The following is a 27,911-nucleotide window of genomic DNA, read 5'->3' as shown; positions in this document are numbered from 1 at the left end:
CAATCCTGGAATTAGCTTATCCAGTGAAGCACAAGTCCCACTATACTTGAGGAGACAAGTTTGATACCTGACATGACACTGCAATATCACAGCACCAAGGGGCAACTTGATCAGAAAACAGTGCTCCCTATCTACCCAAATTTCTCTCTCTCTCTCTCTCTCTCTGAAATAAAAAGTGTGGGGGAAAAAAAAGACAACTGAAGGGAGTGACTTGGCACATCAGACTGAGCACACACATTACCATGCTCTAAGATGCAGGCGCAAGTCCCAGGTTCCTACCTGCAGGGAGGGAGCTTCATGAGCAGTAAGTGTGAATTCAGATGATTTTCTTCCTCTCTTCCTCTCTTCCTCTCTATGTCCACACACCCCCAATTTCTCTGTGTCTTATCAAGTAAAAAGAAAAGGGAACAAAAGAAAGAAAGAAAGAAAGAGTAGAAAAATAAAGGGAAAAAGGGAGAGAGGAAGAATGAGAGAATGGGAGAAAGAAAAGAAATAAATCCACTGGGAGCACTGGATTTGTTCAGATGCAGAGCCCTAACAATAACCCTAGTGGTAAAAAAAAAAAAAAAAAGAAAAGAAAAGAAAGAAAAAAGAAAAGAAAACTGAAACAATCAAATTGCACATGTTGAAATAATTCAGTAAATAATGCAGCACCCATGCGCCTCCCCAATTCTAATGCCAAATTTTAAAGGCTAAAGAGTTTTCTAAAGAAGAGCTACATATGGTTCACAGACATAAGGAAATGTTTCACTTCACTTTATCATTAGAGAAATGCAAATTAAAACTACACTAGGATTCCAGCTCACACCTATGAGAATAGCCTACACCAACACAACAGGAAATGACAAATGTCGGGAACTTGTGAAGAAAAAGGGATTCTGGAACTGGGGTAGATAGCATAATGCTTATGCAAAAGACTTTTATGCCTGAGGCTCTGAGGTCCCAGGTTCAATCCAAAGCACCACTATAAATCAGTGCTCTGGTTGGTCTTTATTTCTCTCTCTCTCTCTCTCTCCTTTTCATTCTGTATTCACTCATTAAATTAAAATATACTAAATAGAGAGAGAGATGTAAACAGATGCAATCTCTTTGGAAAACTATATCGAGTCCTTAAATAAACACAAATTGAAATACCTTATGATCCAGTAACACCATTGTTGAGTTTTTATCCAAAGGGCATGAAACACTAATTCAAAGGTCTATATGCATCTCATAACTGCGCTATTCACGATTGGAGACAGCCTAACTATTCACAGACAGATGACTGGATAAAGAAGCTATGGAGTATATACTCCGTCGAGCACTACCCTGCAACCTGAAAAGATTCCAGTTTGTCATTTGGGACAGAATAGATGAAACTCAGGGTGACTAGGCTTAGCAAAATAAATAGAGAGGTTAAAGGCAACTACTGGATGGTTTCACTAATATGTGGAATCTAGAGAATTAATACATGTAACTGATTTAAAAAAAGGTGAACTATCTCTTAAGACTTTGTAAAAATTATGATGGGAGGATGATATTGTATAGAGATTATAGTTGGTTAACTTTGGTGGTGGTGGGTTCAGTGTGGAACTATATCCTGTAACCTTAAAATTTTATAAACCATAATTAAACACACATTTTGAAAATAACTTAAAAAAAAGGAGAAGGTTGGGTGGTGCCTCATCCAGTTAGACACACAATACTAAGCACAAGGAACTTAGCAAGGACCTGGGTTTGAGCCTGCAGCTCCCTACCTGTAGGGGAGAAGCTTCACTAATGTTGAAGCAGGTCTGTAGGTGTCTATCTTTCTCTCTCTCTCCCCCACCCCTTTCAATTTCTCTCTGCTATATACAATAAAATGGAAAAAAATGTCCACCAGGAGCAGGGGATTCGTATTGCTGGCACTGAGCCCCAGTGATAACCACTGAAGTAATAATAATAACAATAATAATAATAAAATAATAATAAGAACAACAACAACAACAGCACAATTAGGTTGTTTTTCTAAAGAAATTTACAATATAGCTAATATCATAAGATGTGAGAAAATAGAAACTTTTATGATGTCTATCCTAGAACAAGAACTCACAAAGTAATTAATATTAGAGTGACTGAAAAGATTGGGTATGAAAAGGGTTAGCATTCAAGTAAGCAGTTATTATGGATGGTTTCACAGAAGAGTCAAAGTGGAGCAGATGAGATAAAGGATTTCAATTTAATATTCCCATTTTGTAGAGCAAATATTCCCATTTTGTAGAGCAAGCCATTTTGTAGAACGGCTGCTGGCTATGATAACATCACCCCAGAACTCATTCTTAACTTGGGCCCCGCAGCAAAGAAGTGGCTCACTTCATTCCTGTCCCACATCTTGGAATCTGAGTCTATGCCCAAAATTTGGCGTCATGCCAAGATAATAGCAGTTTTGAAACCAAAGAAAGACCCAACACTGGCCTCCAGCTATGGACCAATTTCTCTCCTCTCCGTGTGTTACAAACTCCTTGTGAGGCTGCTTCTGTCACGTATTTCTCCTCTTACAGAGAAATTCCTATCACCCGCCCAAGCTGGTTTCCGCCCAGGAAGATCTACCTGCGAACAAGTCCTGGCCCTCTCAACTTACATTGAAAATGGATTCCAGAAGAATTTAAAGACAGGTGCTGTCTTTGTTGATCTCACAGCAGCCTATGACATGGTCTGGCACCATGGTCTCCTAGTCAAGATCTCAAGATGCCTGCCTCCATGGGTGGCCAACACTATATCGTTTCTTCTCCAAAACAGAAGATTCCGGGTGCATCTGGGTGACAAGTCTAGCAGATGGAGACTTGTCTCAAGTGGCCTCCCCCAGGGCTCTGTTCTGGCTCCTACGCTATTTAATATTTACATCAATGACCTCCCAGAAACTTCAAGGAAGTTCATCTACGCCGATGACATCTGCAACTCAGGCATCCAAGTTCGACATCCTCGAGGAAACACTCACGAAAAGCATGTCTCTGATATCTGATTACTGTAAAAAATGGCGACTAATCCCTAGCACTGCAAAAACGGTATCATCTGTTTTCCATCTACACCATGCCTCGGCCTCGCGTGAGCTTAATGTGCAGCTTGGTGGTACGAGAATCCGGCATGAAGCCCAGCCAGTCTATCTTGGCGTTACTCTCGATCGCATCCTGTCACTTCATGAACATCTCATAAAAACTGCAGCAAAGGTGGGCGCGAGGAATAACATCATTGCAAGACTGGCCAGCTCCTCATGGGGCACGAGCGCTTCCACACTATGATCATTATCTCTGGCATTATGCTATTCCACTGCAGAATACTGTGCCCCAGGATGGTTCCGTAGCCCCCATGTCCACTTGGTCGATTCCAAATTATATTCCTCCATGAGGATAATTTCTGGAACCATCCATTCCACCCCGGTTCCATGGCTGCCAGTTCTTAGCAACATCGCCCCGCCAGATATTCGTAGGGATGCGGCATCATCTAATTTCATTTCCCACGTCTACGCTTGACCGAACTGCCAATCTACGTGGATATCTTCGCCCACCCTGTCCAACGCTTGACGTCTCATCACCCAATCTGGTCCCCTACGCCTACACTGAACTTCTCTGTTCCAGACTCTTGGAAACAGAGTTGGCAGTCAGCTGAGGTCAAGAACAAACACCTCATCACAGACCCCTGCAAGCGTCAACCCGGCTTTGACCTAGCACGTTATGATTGGGCCCTCCTCAATCGCTATCGAACAGGCAGGCCATGGCCGGTGCGCCGCTATGTTCCATCGCTGGGGAGCCAGAGACGACCCGAACTGCCCCTGCGGCTCCAGACAGACTATGACCCACATAGTCAACGACTGCCACCTCTCCAGAATCAAAGGAGGTCTCGAAACTTTACATCAGGCTCAACCTGACGCTACAGAAGAAGGGCAAATGCTAGAAGAAGAAGAGCAAGCCCACTTAGCCAGAGCAAAATGAAACATACTCTCAGTAGTTTTTTGGCTTTTTTTGTGTGTGTGGGGAGTGCCTTGTATTCTACCCTATCTCTTGACTCGTGTTGTTTTTGTTACCTTACTTATAAAAACAATCATAGTAGAACTAAGCCAAGAATCATCTATCAATAAATAAATCTTAAAACACTAGCTTCCTCTTTAATCATTAAAGAAGTAAAGTAGTTACGTATGATTTAGGTATGCAATTCAGAAGAAATAACTTTTGAATAGTGAAATAAAATCTACTAAGAACTGTTAGATAACTCACCTGGTCGGGCTAAGACTTTACCCTGCACACGGGCAAAGGTTTGAGTGGCTGACCAACCCATGTGGCTAGTGGAGCAATGTTGTAGTGTTTCTTCTCCCCGCCCCTACCCTCTTTTTGTCACCCTATACTAAGTTTAAAAAAAAAAGGAAAAAGAAAAAAAGTTAGCTGGGAGCAGTGGACCTGGAATTCACTTGCAGAATTGAAGTACCAGCAATAACTTTGGAGGAAAAGAAAATAAGTAGTAAACAAACACATGTGCAAACAATAAAATGACTAATAACTTTGCCGCTAACTTGTCTATTGACCCTATTTACAAATTCTTAGTTGGTTCACCCATAAAATAAGAGTATTGAAAGACATTATCCTCAAGTTACCTTTCTTCTCTTATTTGTTTGAATACTACTGTATACCCTTCCAAATATTAGACAATGCCCTGGGGCTTTTAAATTTCTTGTGTGAGATGTTCAATGGTAGGTTTTGAAGTGATACTTACATTTTTGCCCATTTGTCTAGTTCTTCTTCTAGGTATGTTTTAACCAATTTTGGTTGAAGACCAAGAGAATTCCCCAAGAAGTAGATGGCATCATCATCCTTATTCACTAAAGATAAATCAACTGGAAAATGTAAAAATGTGTATTTAATTAAGAAGCATTCTTCCTGTGGAATTGTTAATCCAGTAAAAATAATTAACATAATTGGCTTCAAGAAAGATGCTAAATACATTATAATTCTTTCCTAGGTTATCATCATGTTCTCTTAAAATTCATCTTTTACTTTCATATATACATATATATATATATATACACAATACATGTTTGCATATCTATAAATGTACAATTAATTGGTAACTATAAATTATATGTACACAAAATATGTACAATGTATATTAAATATTAAAGCACATAATATATATAACATATATAAATTGTGTTTAGTGTATAGTATGTGTATATGTGCAATAAATATTAAAGATTCACTTAAGCATGAAAGAGATAGACAGAGACGGAGCAGAAATGAGGCAAATCGTTTAAGCTAGTAGAGTCAGACTTGCATGCCTGAGACCCCAGGATCCATCTGCATTTGTTTAGAGTGTCACTCTGGCTTCAATTTCTATTTTTCTTTATTTTTTAAAAATTTTTAAATATTTATTTCCTTTTGTTGTCCTTGTTTTATTGTTGTAGTTATTATTGATGTCATCATTGTTGGGTAGGACAGAGAGAAATGGAGAGAGAAGGGGAAGACAGAGATGGGTAAAGACACCTGCAGAACTGCTTCACCACCTGTGAAGCGACTCCCCTGCAGGTGGGGAGCTGGGGTCTTGAACCGGGATCCGTATGATGGTCCTTGTGCTTTGCGCCATGTGCGCTTAACCCACTGCACTCCTGCCTGACTCCCCATTTTTCTTTATTTTTAAAACAAGATTTTCTATAAATATTTTTAAGTTTTTTTAATCTTTATTTAGTGCATAGATACAGCCAGAAATTGAGAGGAAAGGTGGTTATAGAGAGGGGGACAGACAGAGAGACACCTACAGCACTGCTTCACCACTCGAGAAACTTTCCCTCTGCAGGTGGGGACCGGGTACTTGAACGTGGCTCCTTGTGCACTTAACATGTGCTCTCAACCAGGTGCTCCACCATCTGATCCCTTGTTTTGCTATATTTATTTATTTGACTAGAGATAGAAATGGAGTGGAAAGCAGGGAGGGATATATAAAGAGGGAGAGAGAGAGAGAGAGAGAGATCAGCAAAACTACTTCACTGCTGTAAAGCTTCACTCCTACAGGCAGGGCTTGAACCCAAGTCCTTGTGCCTGGCAACATGTGTGCTCTACCGAGTGTGCCACCACCTGGTCCCCCCAATATCTAATTTTCTTTCTTATGTAAGTCTCTATCTCACATGAAATAAAATAAATATTAAAAGAGGGAAAAAGAAAAAAACATGACACTATTCCCACATATATAAAACTGCTAGGACTGAACCCTTCACTCAAGTCCCGAACTCTGTGCCAAGCCACCACTCTGGACACTGTATTTAACAAACAACTTGAAGCAGTAAAGTCTTTTGTTAACAATGTTTATCTTTGTTGTTCTCCAGGAGGAAAGAGATTTAGCAATTGCTCTAAATAATCGATAGCCAAAGGCAACAGACAGAACCAAATCTTATAATTTTTTTGAAAAATCAAAAATTTTGTTAATTGGATTAGAAAGGTGCCAGAATTAAGAGAAATACAGTAAGTTCTCAGCCTACTGGCTATGTTTTTAGAAGTTGTAAACATGCAGTTATCGATACTTGGGAAGATGAAAGATTGTACCCATGTGTCAATAACTGCATGGTATAAACTATTAACCACTGAGTAAAATGATTGAAACATATTGTCCAAAACCATACATGTTCAAAACTGTGTGTTACTTAAATTTTATTTTAGTTCTCTGGGAAGAAATACTAGAGTTCTTTCAGAGACATCATTAGAATCACTTGATAATATACTTGTCTTTCCTTTAGACTACTTAATTAAGCCTTTATAGACTTTTAATGGCATGATATTTATCTTAATCTTACTGCCTCATAGATATCATGCTTCTTTTTTTTAATTTCATTGGCATCTATTTTAAGTTGCATGCATTTAAGTTAGATTCATTAGTTCTTTGTTGATTTAGAGAACGAATATTGAAGGCTCTTATTTAGAATCTGGAGCTTTTAATTTATGTACCATGACTCAGATTTTGACTAAGTATTCAAAGAACAATTTGAAATCTAAACATGTTCTCTGTCAACTTTCAATGAGGAAGCAGCCACAGAGATCTCCGCTCCCTTTGTCCCTGTCTTGTTCTTTCACTAATAATACTTTTACATATAGGAAGTGGACTGCTTTTCTTTTAAGAATCAATCTTTAAATCAGTCAATATGAGAAAAAAAAAAAAAGCAGAATTGTAAACCAAATTGTCTTGACCCATGGCAGCCAAAAAGGATAGTTTCCCATCTACTGTACAACATTTTTAAAGAAATCTTGGTTGAACTTTACTTTTAGTAAAACTCAAAGCATATCTAACGCTATTAGGTAATGTGACAGGATAGAATATAGAGAAAATATATTTTTATAAAGACCCACATAGATAAAGATATCCTTTATCAATCTCTTCCACATACAACATAAAACAAGCAGGACTTTTAGGAGCCATGTTTCTCTCATGGCAGAAGAATGGTAATACAGCTTGTTATTAAAAAGCTGGTGCAGGGACTGGGTGATGGTTCACCCAGTTAAGTGCACAGGTTACCTACCATTCACAAGAACCTGGTTTAGGCCCCCAGACCTCATGTGTAGTGGGAAGTTTCAGAAGCTGTGGGGCAGAACTGGAGGCATCTCTCCCTCTCTACCACTTTGTCTCCCCCTTCCCTCTCAATTTCTTTCTGTCTTATCAAAAAGAAAAGGCAAAAATGACCACCAGCAGCACTGGATTTGTCCATCACGTAGGAACCAACCCCCAGTGATAACCCTAATGAAAAAAAAATAAGCTGGTATACTTGGTGGTGATGGGGTTAATATTTCAAATTAAGGTAACTTGGTATATTTAGCTGAAGGAATTTGAAAAATGGCAAGTGCATGGAAACCTTTCTGTTATTCCTCTAAGCAGGTAATAAAGCCCTCAAATGAAAGGTTCCATTCATATATAATATTATCTCTACAATACTGAGAGAGGAATTGGCATAAATAGAATTTAAACTGGAAACTTGCTTCTTTTTTAAAAGTTTGCTGTATTAGATTGTAATGAAGTCCCACTGGTGGTTAGACAGTAGTAATTTACTATCTTCCAGTACCAAAATCAAAGTATTGGGAATTCTTATTCCTTCCAAGAGCAGTAATATCACATAGGCAAAAGGCCCAGTCTCTCTCTGTGTGTCCATATCCATCTATCTATCTATCTATCTATCTATCTATCTATCTATCTATCTATCTATCTCATACACACACTCACTCTTTTCATAGGTTGGTGGACCTGAAATTGTTGCTGATTATGGACTACTTGTATTTATTTTCTTTGTGTTTTTGCTTATTGGAGCCTTGGCAATTCCAAGAAGATCTGAAGGAGCTAGCTATCCTGGATTTGTTGACTAAGATGTGTCTAATTGTGAAGTTGTCCCAATATCAATATTTGTGATACTAATCTGGTTGGATTTTGTTTGTTGATGCTGAAAATAACAAATTCAATTCTGGAAATTTGGAATATTGCTTAGCTGGGAAAAATGTTTGTGTCCATAGTTCAGTAAGGAACTAGACTCAAAAGTTATCAATAATAAATAAACCAATGTGATCAGAACTTATCACTTTTACTATATGATATAAACAAAACTGCATCTCAGAATTCTTAAGGACTACTTTTACTTCTGGTTCTAAGAGAAAAAGACACATTTTCTAGCATAGTCCCTGAAAAATGTGTTAAACATTTATTTTAAAACACAGTTATGCTTTAAGAAGTTGTTTCTTTTTCATTTCAGAAAACCTTTTATTGCCTTTTATGCTTTAAAAAAGGCTAAGCTACAACTTGACATGAATAAGCACTTCTACTCTGACACAATGAATTAACCAAACATTCACTGAGGAACATTTTCAAATCTAAGAGGTCTGCAAAGTGAATGATAACAGTAAACTCATGAAGAAAAGCAGAATTGAAACACCACTAGACTAACATTGATTTTCATGGTTTTCTTCCACCTCTAACCTGGCTTGTATTCAAACACATCCAGAAACCCAAACTACATACTGAAAGTGGAGTGTACAAATCCAGCACTCGCCTATTTGCTTTCAGTGAAGTCTTGCCCCAAAGGTCAGGGGTATGGCTTAAGACATAAACTGCTTAGAGGAAGACCTTTTCCAAGGAATATTTAATGTGCTAAAACAAAATCTACAGACAAAAATCAACTTTAGGAACTCACATCTTAAGTTGAACTCGCCCACAAGAAATAGTGAAGAATAGTAAGAACTGTTACAGAGTTTGTTCGAGAAGGAACTTTGAGAGTCATGGTCCTGGCAGCTGGAAGATCTGGAACCCTTCCACTACTCTAAATTCTACTTTCTGACTTCTGGTCACCTACATACACACCACCACCACCACCACCCCTTCCACCTGTTTAAGAGGCTGAAACTCAATGGAGGTCAGGAGATAAATTTGAAATAATGTTCTATGTCTATTTATTCTGAATTCACATTGCAATAAAATTTATTTCTCTTGATGCAAAAGTCAGTATAGCAGTCTGACTCTCTGTAGCACCTAAAAGCATTAGTTCCTCCTTGAGCTTTAAATATAGGAAAGAACATCTCTCTGTATCAGAAAGGCAGAGGGAAATTTGGTAGGCTTTATTCTGCTGTGCTCTTCAATGATAACTGCATGTCACAGTGATCCTATGATAATGGTGACAATTAAGATAAAAGCAACTGCAAAGGCACCAAAGTCACCAAGAAAGGAGATTAATTGTAGGATGGATAACAAAAGGTATAGGATAACTTTGATTGGCTTGATTCTTTTTCTGTTCTCTTCCCTCTCAGTGGTAGAGGGAAAGTCCAGCCACAAAGTGGGCATGCCACTGTGGGCAAGTTAAGTCTCAGTCTTTTTAGCCAGGAGATAATGGAGATGGACCCTTAGAGCAGGAACGCTTTAGTTCCAATGAACAAGGACCCAAGTTCAAGCCCCCAGTCTCCACCTGTAGGGGCACAGCTTTGTGAGTGATGAAGCTGTGCTGCCAATGTCTTTCTGTATCTCTCCCTTCTCCTCTCCATTTCCGGCTGTTCCTACCCAATACATAAATAAAGGTAATATAATTTTTTAATTAAGAAAAAGGAAATGATTCAATAAGATTATATGTCTGTTCCTGAGCTCACCCCTACACAATGGTTTAACAGTACATCAACTACTAAACTTATGTACTGATTTGGTGACTGAGTGACATACACACAAGGCAGATCCATATATATAGATAGCATTGCAAAGACTTTGAAAATGTGTGTTTATACTGAAACCATCATCTGCTGAAGATAGATAGGAACACACAAAATGAACCAATAAAGGTCAATTGCTTGCTTAACAAACCATAGGAAAAAAATTAAGATTATCTATGGGGTTTTAAAATATACAAAGTCTCATAATCGAAATGTCTAGGATACAATATAAAATTAATTAACTGAATACATATTAAAAATATCTTTACCTCTCAGTGGAAAAGAGAACCAGCAGACATCACTTTAAGAACACAAATTCTAAAATGATCAGACAAAAGCTATAAGGTAAACATTGTAACTATGATCTAGTACTTAATGGGAGATACTATTAAATATTTTTTTTTACTATTCTACAGAGAAATAAAGTAATTTTTAAGAAAAACAAATTGAAACTTCAGAACTAAAAAGACAATCTTAAGTACCTATCCTTTGACATATGCTATTCCTTTTACTTCTGTCTAAATAATGAATTCTATATTAAGTAGTAAAGTTTAGGACTACCCCAAATGCTTAGAAATTTTCTCCCCAAGATGAGTCTGTGAACTTTTTCATACTGAGTTGAATCTCTCTGCCATTTATAATGTCCTATTTTAACATTTTTTCCCATTTATTTTAATCATGATAGAGACAGAAATAGGGAGAGAGGTGAGGAGAGAGGCTGAAATAGAGACACCTGTAACCTGCTACATCACTCACGCAACTAGGGCTGGGGGCTTGAACCTGAGTCCTCACACACGATAAGAGCTTGTGCATTTTACCAGTCCTGCCATCCGCAGCTCCCCTTGTTTGATGTGGTCTTCTTGTTTTTTTTCCCTCCCCTTTCCCCTCTCCTTCTTCTTTCTTTCCTCTTTCCTCTTCCTCTTTTTTTAACAGAGACAGAGAAGGCAGAGAGGCAGAGGATGAAAGAGACCATGACACTAAAGTTTTCAACAAGATGGTAGCCAGACTCAAACCTCCTTTGTCACATACTTGACAAAGGAGTATACAATCTAAGTGGACTATTTTGCCAGCTGCCTCCTCACTCCATTTTTTAATGTCAGTGTAACTCAGGGTACATGACAGGGACTTGTGGCAAAATTCAGATAAATCTATACATAAAATAAATAAAGAGAACCTTCAACATATAGAAAATAGGGGGACTGTGCAAGAATATAGGAGACAGAATAACGAATCTTCCAGGAATGAGATCAACCCAGGACAGAAAGTCTTAAGGAGAGATAAGAGTCTTAAGGAGAGAAAGGCTCCTCATTTCCCAGGCAGAATTCACAGATCCTCCCACATGTAAGGTCCTTGATGCTTGCAAATATCCTAGAGAGGAGATGTCTGACAGGTGGCTCACCTAGAGGAAGACATACATTGGCATGTACAAGGACTCGGGTTCGAGTTTTTGGCCATTGTCAGGGAGCGTATTGGAGGGGGTGGGGGAATTCATGAGAGATGAGACAATGATGTCGTGTCTCTCCTTTTCTTTCCCCTCTATCTCTCCTTCTCTCTTTATGGCTCTCTGTCTCTCACCCTCTTCTAATTGTAGTGGATTTATGCAGGCATAGAACCCAAAACCTAAACTTGGTGGCAAGAATAAAATAATACAATATAATCTAGGGCAGTGTTGCTCCAGGCCACAGTTTGGTCAAGAATCTAGGATACAGTTGTCACCACTGTTGTATCCCCACACTCCGCTATGGGGTACTCCTATGCCACCAGCCATGTTTGTCAGGTCTCTGGAGGTATTCTCTGAGATCATAACCCTGCCCAGGTGCAAGGTTCTTGCCATCGACAAAATATTCTAGATCAGGGGACCAAGCAGTAGCGCAGCAGGTTAAGCACACATGGAGCGAAGTGCAAGGACAGGCATAAGGATTCCGGTTCAAGCCCCCGGCTCTCCACCTGCAGGGTGGTCAACTCACAAGTGGTGAAGCAGGTCTGTAGGTGTCTATCTTTCTCTCCTCCTCTCTGTCTTACCCTCCTCTCTCCATTTCTCTCTGTCCTATCCAATAACGATAGCAATAACAACAATAATATCAACAACAATAAACAACAAGGGGCAACAAAAGGGAAAAATAGCCTCCAGGAACAGTGGATTCGTAGTGCAGGTACTGATCTCCAGCAATAACCCTGGAGGCAAAAATAAATAAATAAATAAAATTCTAGGTCAGTCAAACTCTGGAAATTTTACAGAAATCTCCAGGACCTAGATGATTCCATTGCATAAACTTCACAGAGAAGGGAGAGAGTCACTGCAAGTCCAAGCCTTACACTGGGCTCCACTCTTCCTCAAGGTACTAGACAGAAACACTTGTAGCCATCTTTTTCTCACACCATAGGGAAGCTCCAGTCCCACAGAACTAGTTTTTTTTCTTTGTCTGATTTGTAACTTTTTCCCACCCTGTACACTCTGCAATCCCTTGTCACAACTATTTAGTCTCCAACTGTCCACTGGGAGATTAGTGGGATCTTTGGGAAGTACAACCCACAGATTCTCTCTGGTAGAATTGCCCTAGTCCTGGGGGTCGGGTGGTAGTGTAGCAGGTTAAGTGCATGTGGTGCAAAGTGCCAAGGGCCAGCTAAGGATGATGGTTTGAGCCCCCGGCTCACCACCTGCAGGGGAGTTTATTCACAGGCAGTGAAGCATTTCTGCAGGTGTCTTATCTTTCACTCCCTTTCTGTCTTCCCCTCCTCTCTCCATTTCTCTCTGCCCTATCCAACAACAACAACATCAATGGCAACAATAATAACAAGGGCGTCAAAATGGGGGGAAAAACAGCCTCCAGGAGCAGTGGATTCATAGTGCAGGCACTGAGCCCCAGCAATAACCCTGGAGGCAAAAATAAATAAATAAATAAGAAAAAAAAAGACTTGCTGTAGTCCCTTCGGAATATAACTAAAACAGGCCTACTAGCTATTTACAAAATGGAGACCCCCAAATCTTCATCTGCACTATTCCAGCCTTTAGGTTCATGATTAACCAACATTTTTTTTTGGCTTTATATATTAACTCTTCTTTCAGCCACCAGGTTCCAGATGCTAACATGATGTCAAACAGACTTCCCTGGGCAGACAACCCCACCAATGTGCCCTGGAGCCCCTCTTTCCCAGAGCCCTGCCCCACTAGGGAAAGAGAGAGGTAGGCTGGGAGTATGGATCAACCTGTCAATGCCCATGTTCAGCAGGGAAACCATTACAGAAGCCAGACCTCCCACCTTCTGCACCCCATAACGACCCTGGGTCCATACTCCCCGAGGGATAAAGAATAGGAAAGCTATCATGGGAGGGGAGGGGATATGGAGTTCTGGTGGTGGGAACTGTGTGGAATTGTACCCCTCTTATCCTATGGTTTTTGTCAGTGTTTCCTTTTTATGAGTAAAGATTTTATAAATATAAAATTTCCATTGCAAATACACATTAGGCAATAAGAAAAATCTGTCAGACATTTAAATATACAAACAAAATTTGGAAAAAAAAATTGCCCTAGTGACCTCCATGCTGCCCCTGCACTGTCAGTGCAAAAACAGGAGGATGGGACTGGAGTTGGTGTATTGCATCAAAGTAAAAGGCTCTGGGCTGGGGGTGTGGAGGGGTGTGAGTGTTCAGGTCCTAGAACATGATGTCAGAAGAAGACCTACTGGGTGTTGTATTGTTATGTGGAAATGTTATGCATTTACAAACTATTGTATTTTATTGTTGACTGTGAACCATTAATCCCTCAATACAGAAATTAAAAAACAAGAAAATGAAAAAAAAAAAAACAGAAACAGAAACTGGAGTGCACAAGTCCTCACAGCCTTGACCGTGCACAGTACAGGTACTTCTCAAAGGTTCTACCAGAACTTCCTTTTGCTCTGTCATAACATCTTCCTCTCAGAAAGTTTTATTAGTATATCTGTTTGCTCCCTTTCATGTACTTCTTATTATCCCACATACGAAGAAAGAAATTTTGTTAGCTTTTGAGAAAATTACAACTTTCAATAAATATCATAAAGCCCTAGATCCCTAATTCTCAATATACACTTCTTGTTGCATACTGAGAGGGGACTCTGAAGGGCTGTCACAGGTCAGGGCTAGTAGACTGACTCTTGACTTACTCTTAATCAAACCTCCTATGAAGCTCAGTGCTGGAGTGAACACTAGATCAACTCATCCACACAGGCATCCATGACCGACTGACTCCCCTTTTGTGTTTCTGGGCACTGTGTGCTATACATCACTAGATAAAATTGAAGGGGAGGGGAGATGAACAGGAGAAAAAGAGGGAGATAGCTTAAGTACTGTGTCACCATTAGTGAAGCTTCTCCTGCGAGTGGGAACTGGGGGGTCTGAACTTTGGCTCTTGAGCATGTAACATGTGAACTCAACAAGCTCAAATATATATATATATTTTGGTTCTAGGGGGTCTCGCTGGGGCTCAGTGTAGGCACCACAAATCTACTGCTCCTGGCAGATAAATTTTTCATTTTATTGGATAGGACAGAGAGAAATTGAGAAAGAATGGGAAGATAGATAGATAGATGATAGAGAGAGAGAGAGAGAGACATAAACAGCAACACCTGCAGAGCTACTTCACCACTGTGAAGCAGACCCTCTGCAGGTGGGAAGTGAGGGCTCAAATTCAGATTCTTGTCTTAGTCCTTGCACTTCATACTATGTGGGCTTAGTTGTATGTACAACTGCCAGGCTCAAATTATTATTTTTTTTAAATTTTAAGTCCCTTCAGATTCAAATAAAATATTACTTTATTCTAGGTTTTAAGAAAATCTAAACTTTGCTTCTGTTATCTCAGATTGCATCATTTATGGTTCAATCTCATTTGGTTCTTATAGCTATCATGTATATCAGTCCAACTCAACTGTACTTTATATTCAACTTTAATTTGATTATAAAACTATTTCTTATTTAATTCTTCCATAATCCCACCCAGTGTCATCCAGTGTTACATCAAAATTTATAAGCCAATTAAGAACATTGCATTACCAAAAATCAATTTAAAATTATGTGCATTTAAACTCTTGGACTGTGAGCATTCACAATTTTATCTGCCTTGCTTAATCTGAAGGAAAAGAGAAATTATAGTCTATTACAAGTATACAAAACCCATTATGGTAGACTTCGTTTATTCCTATTAACCCTCCCCATTAATGTAAAATGGAATAAAACAAACTGTAAAGGAATTATGATTTTCTTCATTTTGTGTTATATAACTAGGCTTACTTTTTCAAACAGAACTTCTCTTGAACCTAGATTAGTCAATTTACTGCCCTCTTAATGTCTTACATATTTCTTAGGCATTGGTTGTTTTTTTTTTCTCAGTGCTATGCATGCCAACACACACAAAGATGGCTATTCACATAGCATTGCTCCTAATCTCCCCAAGTTCCAAAATAATATTTCCTCTAAGACAATTATCGAGCTATCATAAACTGGGTGCCACAAAGTAAAAGACATTCTAACACTTACTGAAAAGGAGTTGTTTTGCGCTCTAAGTGCTTAGAGAACAAGTAAATGCGTCTGCCTATAATTTTCAATCAGTCACTCTATTGTTCACCAAAGCAGATGACAGTATAAGCACTTTGTAAGTATTTTATTCAGAATAGGACAGAAAACATAAAGAATCTGAGGCTAAAGTAGGCTGACAAGTTGATTTAGTGGCACCAGGAATCTGCTGCTTTTCAGACATAATTGCAATGGCTGTGTTATGTAATGGTGCAATGCTTTTCGGAGATTTCTGATAAACACGTGCAGTAACAGAAATACATTAAGAAATTAAATGAAAACCTGTCCCAGTATTCTTACTTGGAGGCAAATCCTGAACTTTAGGAATATAGAAATAATCCCTGAAGTGCTTCAGTTTGTCCTCCTGGTCAAGGTGCAGGGCCACCCTCTCATCAGTTGGGTGACATCTGAGTTTGGATGCAATGCGTTCCACAGTGTCAGCTGGTAACTCAAAAGCTGAAGATTCCATTTCAGATTCTTCTGTAAAAATGAGGTAGAAATCCATATCATTCTTTCTGCTAATTATTAGCTCTCAATGTAATATAGTTTTTTTTTCTTTTAACTAAGTTTTTTTTTTTTTTTTTCAGTCTCAGAGATTACACTGTTAACCAAGCAGCATGAAGCCCCATGCCTGAGTAGTTGTTGTTATGTGTGGACAAAATGAAGAAAATAACAGTAACGTAAGGAGACTGAAAGGACTAGTTTAGAAAATGGTGCCCAGGACAGAGTTAGTTCCAAGTAAAACTTAACTCTTTCATTTTTGTTTTCAAATGCTGACCAGATTAGAGATTTTCAGACATGTATTGCTTCTCCATCTTTTCCTCTTAATATAACATGAAAAGTGTAGAAAAATCATCCTCCATCTGGATTATCTCTCTCATTAGCAAACACCCAGTAATTGCAACTCATTTTTTTTAAACCAAGCTGCTAAGCCCTAGTTAAACAATTTGATATTTCTTCAGTCTAGGGATACACCATTGTTCCTTCATGCTTATACTATCAAGCTATTTATTGATAGAAAGCATGACTACTCTTCCCTCTATGAGTGTTTGTCTTAGAAAACTTTCTATCAATAAATAGTGGCCAATGGGTGTTACACACATTCCTCAGTTTGGTATATTACAATTTTTTCATGTCTTTGTGGTTGCCTTTTTAGGCTTTATACATGCCACTTTGCACACAGAGAAGGCAACCCATATGCATGAGATACCTTCTCTCTAGTCTTACCACTAACGGCATTCCTCATAATATTAAGACTTCCACCCATACCTGCATATTTCTAGACTATGGCTCATTTCTTATCTTACCTTACAGCCCCTCTGGACAAGTAATTGTGGAATGCTATAATGTACTCTTAAAGGGTAAACTCTCGAGAAGAATACAGAGAGCTGTATATATCTAATTTTTTTGTACTGCATAATTCTAATCAGCTGCTGAGTGTTGCTTTTCTCCACAGAGAGTCTGTTCTTTCTCCAAAGATTAACTGTTATCATGTTTAATGAAACTTTTTTTCCTAGAGATGATCTAACAAAACCTTAAAAATGTGTTACCTAGACTTAACTCTTAATGTTTTCTTTTAAAGGTTCACTTTGATTTGTCTAGCCTCTTTGTGATTGAAGTCAATATTACTAATGTAAGATCTAGGGTATATTTTTAGTTTTGTCATTCACAGATCTTACTTAGACCCATGCTAAAACAGCTAAACCTTCCCTGTGCAAACTCCTCACAAGTACCTCAAGTAGATGAAGCTTCAAGTGCAGCATTTCAACCCTGGAAATTCCATGATTTCCAGCCACCCAGAAAACATCTGAACTTTAGGCTACTTTTTCTGGCTTTGGTTATGAGCTTCTTTATGTTCTGGATCCAGATAAACAGACCACAGGCCTTTAGGCTAACAGAAAGCGTTTATCTGATAAACAGTCATTGTGCCTGCACTCTTAGAGGCAAAATCAGGGCTTTCAGAGGGAACCCTAGCAATATAGAAGACTGGCATACCTTAACGATGACTCTTTAGTCACTATCAGACCACCCCATCAGCTGGGGCCCTAGTCAGGAGTTCTGGGATTTCCACACAAACATTATTAGCCTAGACTTCTAGCAAATCCCTCTTCGCCACTGTCACTGGTCATCTACATCAGGAACAACATAATGGGCCCCTTTGTGGGCCCCCATAGGACCTTGTCCTCAATGTGGACCAACAATGGTAGAAAATGTTCCATCCTCTGAAGGGGGGGTTGGATAACATACTCCATCTACCATCTGAATAAGATGAGTCCTGAAATAAATTAAAATTAAAAAAAAAAAGAAAAAGAAAAGTGAAACTATACCACCACCAAAATCAAATCAAAATGCATCAAAGATCTGGATATTATAATAGATGTAATCTGGATATTACAATAGATACTTCACATTTTATAGAAGAAAATGTCAGTGAAACTTTACAGGGTCTTCAACAGAGATGTATTTGGAGACTCAGTCCCATGAGTATGGAAAATGAAAGGCAGAGTAAATAAGTGGGATAACATGAAGCTAAAAAGCTTCTATACATTAAAAGCAAACTACACAAGGATAAATAAGCAACCCAGTACATGGGAGAATACATTTGCATATTACACATCTGACAAGTTACTGATATCAAATATCTATACAAATTTGTCACATATCTATAAAAGTAGTATAAATAGCCCAATAATAAAAAAAAGTGGGCCAAAGAACTAAACAGTTTTCTAAAGAAGATATACACATGGTCCACAGACACATGATGAAATGCTTCACTGTATTCAGTGTTAGAGAGATGCAAATTAAAACTACATTCATATTCCATCTCACACCTGTGAGAATGCCTACACCAATGAAACGGCAAACAAGTGCTGGTGAGGTTGTGGACAAAAGGATCTCTGCCCCAGTACTGGTGGGAATGCAAACTGGTGCAGCCCCTTGGAAGACTATCTGGAGAGTAGTTGAATAAAAATGGAATTGCCTTATATCCAGCAATACCACCCCTAGGCATGTATCCAAATGACATGCAAACACTAATTTGAAAAGGCGCGTCCATCTTTATATTTATAGCGGCATTATTCACAATACCAAAGAGTGGAAGTAGCCTAAAGGTCTATCAGCAGATGACTGGCTAAACAATTTCTGGGATATATCTTCCATAGAATTTTACTCTGCTATCAAAACAGATGAGTGTTTCCTCTGGAACAAAATGGACAGAACTAAAGGATATTACTCTTAGTGAAATAAGTAAAGAGATGAACAACAATTACCCAACTACCAGACAGTTTCGTTCATATGTGGAATCCAGAGAATTAATACACATGAATTTGTAAACAAGAAACAAGCAAAATAAACAGAAGAAAAAAATTTTGTAAGCAAGCAGTTTCTAAGACTAGAGAACTATAGCAGTTAGGGAGTTGGGAGGATGGGGACACAGAACTTTGGTAGTGGGTGTGGTGTGGTATTATGTACTGTAATTTTACAATTTTTTAATCCACTATTTCCACTATTAATCACAAATACATAATGAAAAAAGAAAATACTATGATATAGTCTCATATTAAATGAAAATCACTTTTTCACTGCAATTGGAAAGAAAAAAAATCACTTCTATTCTCAGATGAGTTAAAAAAAGGGGGGGCTCAGGAGGTAGCTCAGCGAGTGAGTTAAGCACACGTGGTGCAAAGCATTAATGGGTGGGCGTAAGGATCGCAGTTCGAGCCCCTGGTGGTGAAGCAGGTCTGTAGGTGTCTGTCTTTCCCCCTCTGTCTTCCCTCCTCTCTCCATTTCTTTCTGTCCTATCCATCAGTGAGGACATCATCAACAACAACAACAATAAAACAACAAGGGCAACAAAGGGGAATAAATAAAAAAAAAACATTAAAAAAAGAGAGAGAGGGGGGAGGATGGACAACATACTCTATGCTATACCTGAGAAAGATAGGTCGATATTGGGGCAGCATGGAATGTTCCTACTCATGACCACAGAATGTGAGCTCAGATCTAGAGGGATGCAGAGGTCACACTGACTCCTAAGCTAATTATGGGCCCCAGATCACATCAAATCGATGGGGTTTACAGTCAACAATATTTATACCCCTTTCCCATATTGGGTTATTGGGGAACTATTCTCTTCCTTGATCCAGCTTTCTGATACTTTTCCCAGCCATGACATCATCTCCCCAGATTATAACTTGGATCTGCCTGCATATCAGATTTCAGGCTCAGGAAAAAAAAAAACAAAAAAAAAACACTAGTATAGCCATGGGCCCTTTGGAATATAACTAAAATATGCCTACTAGCTATCTACAAAATGGAGGAGCCCCCCCACACACATTTCATCTGCACTATTCCAGCCTTTAGGTCCATGACTGTTCAACAAATTGTTTGACTTTGTATGTTAATTCTCTTTTCAGCCACCACGCTGCAGATGCTAGCAGGATGCCACCAGACTTCCCTGGACAGACAACCCCACCAATGTGCCTTGGAGCTCCGCTTCCCCAGAGTCCCTCCCCTCTAGAGAAAGAGAGAGACTGGCTGGGAATATGGATCAACCTGTCAATGCCCATGTTCATCCGGGAAGCAATTACAGAAGCCAGACCTTCTACTTTCTGCAACCCACAATAACCTTGGGTCCATACTCCCAGAGGGTTAAAGAATAGGAAAGCTATCAGGAGAGAGGATGGGATATGGAGTTCTGGTAGTGGGAATTGTGCAAAGTTGTACCCCTCTTATCCTATGGTTTTACCAATGTTTCCTTTTTATAAATAAATAATTAAAAAAAGAGAGAGAGAGTCAAATTAAGGCAATTTCAGTATGCCAAGGGAAAACAGTGGAAGATTAAGTGTGTAAAAGGGTAAGGTAGAGAGAGTTGTAGCGATTAGGAGATATATTATTTGGAGAATATGTAGACAATCTGTCAAGGACAGAAAAAAGCATGTGATTTTGAACTTTACAATCTAAGAAAGCATGTTGAAAGGTAAAGCATAAGAAATATCTAGGAGAGAAAGATGTTGAAGAGACAAATAAGTGGTTTATCTAGATTGTGGTAAATTTGAAATCTTTGAACATATAGGTAGAAATATAAGCTAGATATTAAATTGTTAGTCTGAATTTTAGAGAGAAATTGGATCATAGGCTTTGATATTTTTCATTTCAGAGACATAGCTAGACTCTCAGAATCTCATGAACCACTACACTAACAGAAATAGGGTTTAAAAATCTCAATTTAATCATCTTTCTCCTACTCTATTATTCCTTTTCTCAGGCAGCATATACAATGTTCTAATATATGTTTGTGTTATACATTGACATTAAAATAGCAATTTCCTGTCTTTTAAGCTTAAACTCTTCTGCTTTTTTTTGTTTTTATTTGTTTTTTGCCTCCAGGGTTATTGCTGGGGCTCCACACTGTACTGTGAATCCACTGCTCCTGGAGACCATTTTATCCCCATTTTTGTTGCCCTCATTGCTCTTCTTATTGTTATTGCTGTTATTGATGCCGTTGTTGGATAGGATAGTGAGAAACGGAGAGAGGAGGGAAAGACAGGGGGAGAGAAAGATAGACACCTGCACACCTGCTTCACTGCCTGTGATGGCACCCCCCTGCAGATGGGGAGCCAGGGGCTCAAACTTGGATCTTTACACAGGTCTTTGCACTTTGCACCATATGCACTTAACCCTCTGCACTATTGCTTGACCCACCTCTTCTGCTTGTTTCTCTCTCTCTCTCTTTTCCCTCAATTGTCAAGGATCTCCTTTTTATGAACAATCTTTATATTCATTTAAGGATACTACCTTTTATCTGTGTGTTCCTATCTTTGATACCACAAATAACATCCAATTAACTTCAATTGTGCTGAGGGTTCCTTCATTAAATCACCAATGCAAATTATTATTTCTCCTCATCATGAATTTTTTCTATGTGTACTTTTCTAGTGTCATTATCTTTCTTTCTATATTTTCAGATCCTAGTCACTCTTCAAATTCCTAGCTCAAATGTGACCTTATTTTTCACCCTGGGATTTGTCATAAAGACTCAGTCAAAAGCAATTGCTCACATAGTAAGGACTGTGCTTTGTCACAAATATGTTCCAGGTTCAATCATTATACACTATATGGATGAGCTGCCACTCTTCAGGAAGCTATGGTGTTACGGCCTTTCTCCTTCTTATTCTCTATCTGAAATAGACTAAAAGTCTTTGGCGGGAGTCGGGCGGTAGCATAGCGGGTTAAGCACACTTGGCACAAAGCGCAAGGACCTGTGTAAGGATTCCGGTTCCAGTCCCTGGCTTCCCACCTGCAGGAGAGTCACTTCACAGGTGGTGAAGCAGGTCTGCAGGTGTCTATCTTCCTCTCCCCTCTCTGTCTTCCCCTCCTTTTCTCTATTTCTCTTTGTCCTATCCAACAATGAAGACATCAATAACAACAATAACTACAACAATAAAATAAGACAGTAATGGCAACAATAGGGAAAATAAATAAATAAAAATACTAAAAAAAAAAGTCATTGGCCCTGGTACAGTGAAGTCATATATGCAGGAACCATCCTTTCTCCCCTGAGCACTTGTATTCTTACTTGCTATATAGTCTTCTAGGTACTTTAGAAAAATGTGGAGGGGGAGGGAGAGTAAAGGAGTATCCTATGTCTATAACTTAATTCTAAATGGGTCTCAATCAATAGTTTTCTAATGAAGGAAACTGCCTTCTGAATAGAGATTACTGTGATGCTACCATTTGACATCATCAATATCCTGGTCACAATTTATTAGACCTCTGCTCTGGACACTTAATCCACAAAAGTCAATGCACTGATTTTCATAATGGCCTGTGAGTACCTTGCTATGAAAATTCTGAACAAAACAGTCATGATGATGTTCTGTTGAGCAACAAATCTGATTCTGTCCAGACTCAGAGCTGTGAAATAGTTATTAATGCATTCAGGTAGAATGAGAAATAAAAATTTAAAGGAATCATGGAGAGAAGCAATGAAATAGTAGTCTAAGAATATTAGTATGTGATTCTTTTTCTCTCTTCCCCACCCCCTCTCAATTTCCCTCTGTCTCTATCCAATAATATATAAATTAAAAATTATCAATTTTGGGGGTTCCCTTTTTCTCTTTTTTTCAATTCTGTCTGAACATTAGTCTACAAAATATCACAAACTTTGACACTATCTACTGTTTTAATCACTATCTACTGTTTTAACCTAGTCCCAGTCATGCATAGGTTAAGATGTCTGATTATACTTCTGGGCCTGTCACATCCCAGGTGTCAGAACCTCATGGTACTAATAGACACCTGCTTGTGGGTAATAATCTTTCTTTGCAGAAGAGCATACTTCCTCTTACCCTGCCACTTTAAAAAGTAAATACAGGCCTCAGAGCTCACAATAGTTGCCCTCCAAGGAATCAGTGTATTAGAACATAATAATTGTTGCTTACTTCTGCATTCACCCCACCTGCCAAGATGATTAGTGTTTTGTAAGCTATAATTTTATGCCTTGTTTAGGTTTACCATTTGCAAGTAAATTGACATGTCCTTATTCTGAAATATGCTCAAGTTAAATAAACACATTTAAAATCTGACTTATCTATTCATAGTACTAACCTTATTTGTAAGTTTCACGTGATGCTGCAAAATGGCTCACTCAATGCCTCACCATGTGTGTAGACCCGAGTTTGAGCCCAGGCCATCACAAGTGAGCACCTGCCTGTGGAGACTTCATAAGCAGTGGAACAGTGCTATTCTCTCTCTCTCTCTCTCTCTCTCTCTCTCTCTCTTTCTCTTGCTCTCTGTCACTCTATAAGAATAGGGGGAAAAAGAAATGAAGAGAGTGAAAGAAGGAAACAAAGAAAGAAAGGAAGGAAGGAAAGAAGGAAGAAAGAAAGAAAGAAAAAGAAAGAAAAAGAAAGAAAGAAAGAAAGAAAGAAAGAAAGAAAGATGTCCAATAAGAATGAAAGAATTGTGCTGGCATGATGCCTCAACAATGACCTTAGTGGAAAAAATAAAAAGAAAGGTTGGAATATAAATGTATTGTCATAGATAAGTCATCTGACTTTTTGTGCTACCAACTATGTTAAGACATAGTTTCTTTAGAGAATTATAATTAGTGTCAAATAAAAATAATGAAATAAAGTCATTTATGAAGAGAGTAAAAAGATATATTCAGAACATCTTTTAATGTCAATACTTGGTGATGGAAGTTGTCATTTTATTCTTAATTTCTGAATTTTTTGCCAATTGTATTTTCACAACTTTATTAAGATAGTTGTCAATAAAACTTTAAAGTAATAAAAACTTTATAGTAAGACTTTTCTATGTTTGTAGAATTATGGACTCCAAGTCACTCCTAGATCTAAGGTTAAGTAGTTAAATATATGTCTGAGTACACAATAATTAATCTTTAAACAGGTTCTGATTTCCTTCTTGAAATAACCAAATTAAACAAAAGTGAAAATTTTACAACTATGTAAAGCAAATTATTAAAACAAGTATTTTGCTTTTCATTGAAAAGCAAAGAAAAAACATTTGATATATGTTCACAGAACATTCTTTAAAGGTCATTGAAAATTAGCAGCTTCACTATTAGGATAGCATATTTTGCATTTAGAATTAAATGAATTACATGCCAAACTTCGCTATATAAGTAGAATCAATGAATTACTCCTTACATAGCATTATAAATGCCCCTCCTCTAATAAAAATAGAAAAAAATAATTTAAAAATTTCTTGTTAAATAGAAAAAAAAATGTATGAACTTTCTCTTTTGAGCCTAATATTTCATAAAAATAAAGGGGAAGAAAGCCTGCTGAAGAAATAGATACTTTCACTTCTCTAAATACATGTACGGCATAAAACAGCTCGAGTTACCGGAAAACTAAACAGTTAACAATCAGATGTTTTATCCAGTTTTACCATTTAAACTCCTTCAATTGTAGGATTAACTTCATTCAAATGTAGAAATATTTCAGTAAATAAATTGCAGTATACTACTAACTTTTATTCTTTTTTTGTTACATTACTAAATATCTCTTTGTTTAATCCCAAAATGCAAAGGCAGGGTTTTTTGGGGATTGTGTCTTTTTTTTTTTTTTTTGATGAATATAATATGAAAGGATTTTTTTTTAAAAGTAGATTCTAAAGAAGAAACCAAGTATCTCAAACAGAAATACCAGCAGAGACATTATCTCTGTCAGTATATTGAGTAAATGATTATACTGAGTGTCAGTATATTGGTAAATGCTTACCTGGTAGGATTGTGATCTGGTCCACAACTCTCAGCTCCCTGAAAAACAAACCTCTCTTCTAATCACTTGTAAATCTATAGATCAGACTATAGGGTGAGAAATTAAAGGCTCTTCTTTGCAGACTCCACCCTGAGGGGAATTCTTTAACTTTAGTTCCTCCCACTTTAAGTAATCTGTAAATCTCCAGTGACTAATTTCTAAACTGACTGCTGGTCCTAAACTGCTATCTCAAATACTAGAGAGGCTTTGCTTAGGCCACATTTTATCAAAGCAGTTTTGCCCTTTAGACTCCTGTAAAAAGTCTGACTCTCTTTGTGTCTGTGAACTGAGCCAATGAGGTTTTCCTTGAACTAAATTCCAAAAATGCTTAGTCATTCCTTGCTAGGGTCTAAATATGCTAAGCACTGTAAATAAAAAAATCTTATTACCCAACCACTGTCATAAGTGTGGCAAATTTCTCACATGATAATCAATGATATGGCTTTTAACAGGAATGCTTTAGTTAGAATCTCTCCATTCTTGCAGAGTAAGTAGAAAGTCACCTGCAAAGCTACATTCGTGCAAATTATTTATGTCACTTACCTGTTATTTTCTTCTTGCTTATTCCTGAAAATGATGTTTTTTTTTTTTTCTTTATGTTATGCCCAAAGGTTCAAGTCCCAATCTCATGCAAAGAAGACCAGAATCGCATGAATAGCAAGAGCCTTTATTATCAAGCTTAAGCGTGGGATGCCTACACCCTTCCCTGCAAGGGGAGAGTCTGTGACCCCAATCATGTCTCATCCCACCTTTTTATAGTGATCACAGGGTGGGTACAGGTGGAAATATTTATGCAGAACAAGGAACAGTTGGTTTCGGGTTAACAGCTGTTCTCAATATTCGGGGCTTTTCTCTAACCTCACATTTAAACATCGTTTAGGTATAGAAGAGTGAAATGTGTCACAACTGACAGCAGCTATAAAGGCTGGGTCTAACTAACTGAATTAATTTTGTCCTACTACACCTTGTTGAGTCTCCACAACACACGAGGAAAGACATTAATTAACTCACCTTTGTCCCATGTTCTCTATAAAACACTTTATCCTATACCTAATTGTGCTAAGATTCATCTCATTTATCAAGTGATGATAAAAATAAGTTACTCAAAGTGATGAAGGCAAATTAATCTAAGTAGGGTGATTCCTTATTCTACTGTAAAGAGAATAAAGAGAACATAGACTGACAATTTTTAAATACTTTATTTATTTTCCTTTTTTGTTGCCCTTGTTTTCATCGTTGTTGTGGTTATGATTATTATTGTTATTGATGTTGTTGTTGCTGGGTAGGACAGAGAGAAATGGAGAGAGGAGGGGAAGACAGGGGGAGAGAAAGAAAGACACCTGCAGACCTGCTTCAGTGCTTGTGAAGTGACACCTTGCAGGTGGGGAGCCAGGTGAACTGGGATTCTTACGCAGGTGAGTTTTGCACCATGTGTGCTTAACCCTCTACCCTACAGCCCAGCCCCCATACTGACAATTTTTATCTCCCACTCAGTATATCCCTGTGAAGATGACCCTCGTAAGTATGCTGAATAGTTTAAGCTGAGGACTAGGGAGAACCAGAAGACTAAAGAAAAGTAGCCATTTTCCCTTTATAAAAATAAACTCTGCTTCTTGAACCATTATTACTTCTCATGCCTTTGTGTTTATCATAATATGGAAAGGAGCATCCCATCTTTTTTTTTTTTTTTTTAATTAAAAAAAAAATTTTTTTTTATATTTATTTAATTTATTTTTTCCCTTTTGTTGCCCTTGTTGTTTTATTGTTGGAGTTATTATTGTTGTTGTCGTTGTTGGATAGGACAGAGAGAAATGGAGAGAGGGAGGGGAAGACAGAGAGGAGGAGAGAAAGACAGACACCTGCAGACCTGCTTCACCGCCTGTGAAGCGACTCCCCTGCAGGTGGGGAGCCGGGGTTCGAACCGGGATCCTTATGCCGGTCCTTGTGCTTTGCGCCACCTGCGCTTAGCCCGCTGCGCTACAGCCCGACTCCCCCATCTTTTTTTTTTTATTATTGGTTCTTGACTCTCTGAAGGCACAGTTATAACTTTAAAAAATAAAAAAGAAATAAGAAGACTCACTTCCTAGTTCTCTATGCTGCTACTCTTCCTCATAACATATAAAGAATGTCACAATGAAGACGGGATAGAATCTAAGTTACTTTTGTACCCCTGTGCCTTTCTGAACACCCATAATATATCAGGTAAAAGATTTCATCTAACAAATAATGATTGGGCCAGAGAGAAAGATATATGAATCTTTAGAAAAGGGACACACTTTGACAAAAGAGTGAGAAGAGAGGTATTTCATAGAACACAAGGACAAGATAATTTTACCTACTTCTGACCATTTTGGGGTGAGTGAAGGTGCAGAAACAGCTAGGCAGAGAGATTAAGACTGATGTATTTAGCATGACACCCTCACAGTCCATACATATTATTCACAAATGGGAATACTTTTCATAGTTGAGTAGTATGCCATTATGTATAACACTTCTTTACCATTTGCCCATTGGTGGATTCAGGTGGTTTTCATATACATTGCGGATAATGCCTTAAATGAACGCCGAGTGGGCCGGGCATTAGTTAGCCAGCGGATTAAGCGCACATGGTGCAAAGCACATGGACCAGCGGAAGGATCCTGGTTCGAGCCCCCGGCTCCCCACCTGTAGGGGGTTGCCTCACGAGCAGTGAAGCAGGTCTGCAGGTGTCTATCTTTCTCTTCCCTTCTCTATCTTCCCCTCCTCTATCAATTTCTCTCTGTCCTATCCAACAACAATGACAGCAATAAGAACAATAATAATAACAGCAACAACAATAATCAACAAGAGGCAACAAAAGGGAAAAAACAGCCTTCAGAAGCAGTGGATTTGTAGTGCAGGTACCGACCCCCAGCAATAATCCTGGAGGCAAAAA

At 38.3% G+C, this 27,911-nt stretch overlaps 1 protein-coding gene across 2 annotated transcripts in view; it reads right to left on the bottom strand.

The window, feature by feature from the left end:
* Positions 1-25,224, bottom strand: part of KYNU (kynureninase) — a 126,244-nt gene extending 101,020 nt beyond the window's left edge. Inside the window, exons 1-3 of one of the 2 annotated variants that reach the window (XM_007539668.3) lie at positions 24,959-25,224; positions 16,011-16,190; positions 4,723-4,843 (exon numbers count right to left, since the gene is read on the bottom strand). In XM_007539668.3, coding sequence (XP_007539730.2) covers positions 4,723-4,843; positions 16,011-16,179 — 290 coding nt within the window. In that variant the 5' untranslated portion in view covers positions 16,180-16,190; positions 24,959-25,224. The remainder of the gene's footprint in view (positions 1-4,722; positions 4,844-16,010; positions 16,191-24,958) is intronic. The other variant, XM_016184899.2, reaches the window with a different exon arrangement.
* Positions 25,225-27,911: the final 2,687 nt, after the last annotated feature.

This window comes from Erinaceus europaeus, chromosome 18, assembly GCF_950295315.1.
Source record: "Erinaceus europaeus chromosome 18, mEriEur2.1, whole genome shotgun sequence".
NCBI lineage: Eukaryota > Metazoa > Chordata > Mammalia > Eulipotyphla > Erinaceidae > Erinaceus > Erinaceus europaeus.
The sequence above is the reverse complement of the archived record's forward strand: the minus strand, read 5'-3'. Positions and strand labels throughout refer to the sequence as shown.